This window comes from Oncorhynchus gorbuscha, linkage group LG16 (assembly GCF_021184085.1).
Source record: "Oncorhynchus gorbuscha isolate QuinsamMale2020 ecotype Even-year linkage group LG16, OgorEven_v1.0, whole genome shotgun sequence".
In the NCBI taxonomy this organism is placed as follows: Eukaryota; Metazoa; Chordata; class Actinopteri; order Salmoniformes; family Salmonidae; genus Oncorhynchus; species Oncorhynchus gorbuscha.
The window spans coordinates 17,835,332-17,841,309 of record NC_060188.1 but is presented as its reverse complement, the minus strand read 5'-3'; the positions used below and the strand labels follow the sequence as shown (position 1 = coordinate 17,841,309).

At 46.1% G+C, this 5,978-nt stretch overlaps 1 protein-coding gene across 1 annotated transcript in view; it reads right to left on the bottom strand.

The window, feature by feature from the left end:
* Nucleotides 1–3,670: 3,670 nt before the first annotated feature.
* The window catches only part of LOC123998562 (SUN domain-containing protein 2-like), a 7,709-nt gene continuing 5,401 nt past the window's right edge, over nucleotides 3,671–5,978 (bottom strand). The window contains exons 12-16 of the mRNA XM_046303527.1: nucleotides 5,418–5,505; nucleotides 5,013–5,128; nucleotides 4,532–4,702; nucleotides 4,231–4,320; nucleotides 3,671–3,905 (exon numbers count right to left, since the gene is read on the bottom strand). Coding sequence (XP_046159483.1) covers nucleotides 3,792–3,905; nucleotides 4,231–4,320; nucleotides 4,532–4,702; nucleotides 5,013–5,128; nucleotides 5,418–5,505 — 579 coding nt within the window. The 3' untranslated portion in view covers nucleotides 3,671–3,791. The remainder of the gene's footprint in view (nucleotides 3,906–4,230; nucleotides 4,321–4,531; nucleotides 4,703–5,012; nucleotides 5,129–5,417; nucleotides 5,506–5,978) is intronic.

Below are 5,978 nucleotides of genomic sequence, written 5' to 3'. Positions count from 1 at the left end.
TTGGCCAAGGTAGGCTGTAATTGTAAACAAGAATTTGTTCTTGACTGACTTGCCTAGTTAAATAAAGGTTAAATACAATCAAGTACATTTGGGCTACCATGGCTAGAAGAAGAGATTTCAGTGACTTTAAAAGAGGGGTCTCAAATGAGCATAGAGGATTTAATAAAGGGTGTGTGTGTGTGTTTCAGTTACCAGATCTCAACCCAATTGAACACTTATGAAAGATTTGGAGCCTTGCATAAGACAGCATTTTCTACCAGCAGAAAAACACCAAATGATTGAATTTCTCATGTAAGAATGTTGTCGCATCCCTCCAATAGAGTTCCAGACACTTGTAGAATCTATGCCAAAGCTCATTAAAGCTGTTCTGGCAGCTCGTGGTGGCCCAACACCCTATTAAGACACTTTATGTTGGTGTTTACTTTATTCTGGCAGTTATCTGCATATAAGGATAGAGGTGAATTGGACATGCATTTAGAAGCACCAGCTTATCATATATACAGTGGGGAGAACAAGTATTTGATACACTGCCGATTTTGCAGGTTTTCCTACTTACAAATCATGAGGAGGTTTGTAATTTTTATCATAGGTACACTTCAACAGTGAGAGACAGAATCTAAAACAAAAATCCAGAGAATCACATTGTATGATTTTTAAGTAATTAATTAGCATTTTATTCCATGACATAAGTATTTGATACATCAGAAAAGCAGAACTTAATATTTGGTACAGAAACCTTTGTTTACAATTACAGAGATCATACGTTTCCTGTAGTTTTTGACCAGGTTTGCACACACTGCAGCAGGGATTTTGGCCCACTCCTCCATACAGACATTCTCCAGATCCTTCAGGTTTCGGGGCTGTCGCTGGGCAATACGGACTTTCAGCTCCCTCCAAAGATGTTTTATTGGGTTCAGGTCTGGAGACTGGCTAGGCCACTCCAGGACCTTGAAATGCTTCTTACGGAGCCACTCCTTAGTTGCCCTGACTGTGTGTATCGGGTCGTTGTCATGCTGGAAGACCCAGTCACGACCCATCTTCAATGCTCTTACCAAGGGAAGGAGGTTGTTGGCCAAGATCTTGCGATACATGGCCCCATCCATCCTCCCCTCAATATGGTGCAGTCTTCCTGTCCCCTTTGCAGAAAAGCATCCCCAAAGAATGATGTTTCCACCTCCATGCTTCCCGGTTGGGATGGTGTTCTTGGGGTTGTACTCATCCTTCTTCTTCCTCCAAACACAGCGAGTGGAGTTTAGACCGAAAAGCAATCATTTTTGTTTCATCAAACCACATGACCTTCACCCATTGCTCCTCTAGAATATCCGTATAGTCATTGGCAAACTTCAGACGGGCCTGGACATGCGCTGGCTTGAGCAGGGGGACCTTGCGTGCGCTGCAGGATTTTAATCCATGACGGCGTAGTGTGTTACTAATGGTTTTCTTTGAGACTGTGGTCCCAGCTCTCTTCAGGTCATTGACCAGGTCCTGCCATGTAGTTCTGGGCTGATCCCTCACCTTCCTCATGATCATTGATGCCCCACGAGGTGAGATCTTGCATGGAGCCCCAGACCGAGGGTGATTGACCGTCATCTTGAACTTCTTCCATTTTTAATAATTGCACCAACAGTTGTTGCCTTCTCACCAAGCTGCTTGCCTATTGTCCTATAGACCATCCCAGCCTTGTGCAGGTCTACAATTGTATCCCTGATGTCCTTACACAGCTCTGTTCTTGGCCATTGCGGAGAGGTTGGAGACTGTTTGATTGAGTGTGTGGACAGGTGTCTTTTATACAGGTAACAAGTTCAAACCGGTGCAGTTAATACAGGTAATGAGTGGAGAACAGGGGGGCTTCTTAAACAAAAACTAACAGGTCTGTGAGAGCCGGAATTCTTACTGGTTGGTAGGTGATCAAATACTTATGTCATGCAATAAAATGCAAATGAATTACTTAAAAATCATACAATGTGATTTTCTGGATTTTTGTTTTAGATTCTGTCTCTCACGAAAACCTGCAAAATCGGCAGTGTATCAAATACGTGTTCTCCCCACTGTAGGCAGAATAATCTGCACAATCCTCCTCTGTCTCTTACAGATGCGATTCACACTCTCATGAGATTTTCTCTCTCGACTTGACACATCCCTTTCACATCCGCTCTGGTTCCCATCATTGCAAGGTCACACCCATCCAGTCCCAGCATTGGTTTTTCTAACCTCTCTAGGCCATCACAAATAGACATACACACTAAGAAACACACCGCTGTGTACAATCGCTACATCATATTGGCCATCTCCCTCCATGTAGTTACTGTAAGCCTTCTAAAACTCCCCCTGACCCAGATACCACACACACACACCTGCAAAATGGAACAAATGGAAGTTTAATAACATCAAACAAATGGCAAATCCAAAAACACAATCCCATGCTGTTACTGCACAGTAGCCTACCTATGTGTGATCACCAGGACAAGACAATGGACCAAGAAATACATTTCCTCCCACATTCATTTAGTGACTCTTCAGCTTAGTTAGAAGCCTATAGTGGCGGTGCTTGACACTCTGGGAGTCTTTGCCTAATCATCAATGACCCCTGGTGGATATGGAGCATCAATGCATCTTATTGTGCATCTTATCATGTGTGTCAGTACTATCTATACATGAGAGTTTGTACACATTTAATCACCCCAGAATCAACCAAATAGAGATTTTATTTAGATTGACATCTTTGCTAGAGGCAAAATATACGCTCCAGTATGGAAAATAAGATATTATTGGGTTGGGGTGGATGACACACACACTGGGGTTGGGGTGGATGACACACAAACACTGGGGTTGGGGTGGATGACACACACACACTGGGGTTGGGCTGGATGACACACACACACTGGGGTTGGGGTGGATGACACACACACACTGGGGTTGGGGTGGATGACACACACACACTGGGGTTGGGGTGGATGACACACACACACTGGGGTTGGGGTGGATGACACACACACACTGGGGTTGGGGTGGATGACACACACACACTGGGGTTGGGGTGGATGACACACACACACTGGGGTTGGATGACACACACACACTGGGGTTGGGGTGGATGACACACACACACTGGGGTTGGGGTGGATGACACACACACACTGGGGTTGGGGTGGATGACACACACACTGGGGTTGGGGTGGATGACACACACACACTGGGGTTGGATGACACACACACACTGGGGTTGGGCTGGATGACACACACACACTGGGGTTGGGGTGGATGACACACACACACTGGGGTTGGGCTGGATGACACACACACACTGGGGTTGGGGTGGATGACACACACACACTGGGGTTGGGCTGGATGACACACACACACTGGGGTTGGGCTGGATGACACACACACTGAGGTTGGGGTGGATGACACACACACACTGTGGTTGGGCTGGATGACACACACACACTGGGGTTGGGCTGGATGACACACACACACTGGGGTTGGGCTGGATGACACACACACACTGGGGTTGGGCTGGATGACACACACACACTGGGGTTGGGCTGGATGACACACACACACTGGGGTTGGGCTGGATGACACACACACACTGGGGTTGGGGTGGATGACACACACACACTGGGGTTGGGGTGGATGACACACACACACTGGGGTTGGGCTGGATGACACACACACACTGGGGTTGGGGTGGATGACACACACACTGAGGTTGGGGTGGATGACACACACACACTGGGGTTGGGCTGGATGACACACACACTGGGGTTGGGGTGGACAGAGGATCCGTCTCATGCAGAAGGCATCTTGCCGTGAACCCGGAAGCGATACACACATGTGTAGTCCTGGTGACCCCAGTTGCTGAGGATACGGAGCTCCACATAGCGATACACACTGTTAGGGTTCTGAGAGAGAGAAGTCCACTGTTATAATCATTTTGACACTTTTATTATATCAGCCCGCCTGTTGCACAAACAATCACCCCAAAAGTTAAACTGCGTAAAGCAAAATGTAATTGGAATAATCTGTGTCAATGTCTGGAATCATGTTCTCTGTATCTCTACCATGTGTATCCCCACAGGGCACAGATGTCAAGTCAACGTCTATTCCACTTTGGTTCAACATAATTTTATTGAAATGACGTGGAAACAACGTTGCTTCAACCAGTGTGTGCCCTGTGGGTCTCTACCGTGTGTATCTCTAATATCTCTTTGTTAGTGTCTGACTCACAGGCAGTTTAAATGTCTGGATAGGATCCCCAGCCTGGTTAAACATGAAAGTCCCGAGCAGTGTTCCCTCTTCACTGTTAGTAGTCATGCCCTACACACAGAGAGAGAGAGAGAGAGAGAGAGAGAGAGAGAGAGAGAGAGAGAGAGAGAGAGAGAGAGAGAGAGAGAGAGAGAGAGAGAGAGAGAGAGAGAGAGAGAGAGAGAGAGAGAGAGAGAGAGAAAATGAAAGGCACTCAGCATAACACTCCAAAAACATTCCTGTGTGGTTCTGATCAAATACACAGGGGTCAGAGGTGACTCACGTAGACGGCGAAGTCCTTAGGAGCGCTGTCTATGTGTCCGGTGGGAGAGACGGTGGTGGAGATGTGCTCCATGGTAACGTGGGTGACGTGGACAGGGTGAGACAGAGCCACAGTCATGGAGCCCTGGGCCCCGCGGAACGGCCAACACTTACCAGGCTGCACCAGCTGGCCCTTTGGAGAGGAGAGAAAGGGAAGAGTAGGGGGGAAGCAAGACAGAGGCGTGTCAGGCTGACAGTGATCTTTAAAGTGCATTCAATCATGGGCACATTACATTACAGTTTACAAAGGAAGGAGAGAGACAGATGGAGGGAGCGAAAGAAAGTGTGAGTAGAGGAGTGAGACAGGGGAGAGGAAGAGAGAGAGAGAGAGAGAGAGAGAGAGAGAGAGAGAGAGAGAGAGAGAGAGAGAGAGAGAGAGAGAGAGAGAGAGAGAGAGAGAGAGAGAGAGAGAGAGAGAGAGAGAGAGAGAGAGAGATACTTACCTGAATTACAGTCCGGGGGCTCTCTGATGGAGACCACAGGGGAATCCCCAGGAAACTCACTCGGGCCGAACCGGTCTTATATGTCTCAGAGCACCGACTGGTTACAATGCTGCCACCTACACACACACAGACAGACACAGAGAGCTCTGAGCATATTCAATAATATAGTCTATACCAGGGATCATGAACTAGATTCAGCCGTGAGTAGATTTTTTTGTGAGCGGATGATCGAGTGGCTGGAACATAACAGATATAATATTTGACAAAAACATGATCACTTCAAACCTTGCTTACATTTGTATACAATCACGTGTCTCTCTAGTATGTGTTCGAATAGTTGGGAACAGATTTATTTGATGTTTTATACAGTATACAATGGTGCTGATCAGTGATGATGTCACAAACCTTGGGACTCGAGGGCGAAGTTGGGCATTTTGTCAGCCAGTGGACGACTGCAGTCTTTCACCACCTGTTTCACATCCTGTCTCTCATCCTGACACACACACACACAAACAAACATACATTTACACACAATTCATGTTCATTTTTGGGGCAAATAATACAACATATCAAAAATAATTCAACTACAGTGCCTTGCAAACGTATTCATCCCCCTTGGTGTTTTTCCTATTTTGTTGCATTACAACTTGTAATTTAAATTGAATATTATTTGGATTTCATGTAATGGACATACACAAAACAGTCCAAATTGGTGAAGTGAAATGAAAAAAATTACTTCTTTCAAAAAATTAAACAAATAAAAAACTGAAAAGTGGTGCGGGCATATGTATTCACCCCCTTTGCTATAAAGCCCCTAAATAACATCTGGTGCAACCAATTACCTTCAGAAGTCACATAATTAGTTAAATAAAGTCCACCTGTGCGCAATCTAAGTGTCACATGATCTCAGTATATATCTCAGTATATACCCCTGTTCCGAAAGGCCCCAGAGTCTGCAACACCACT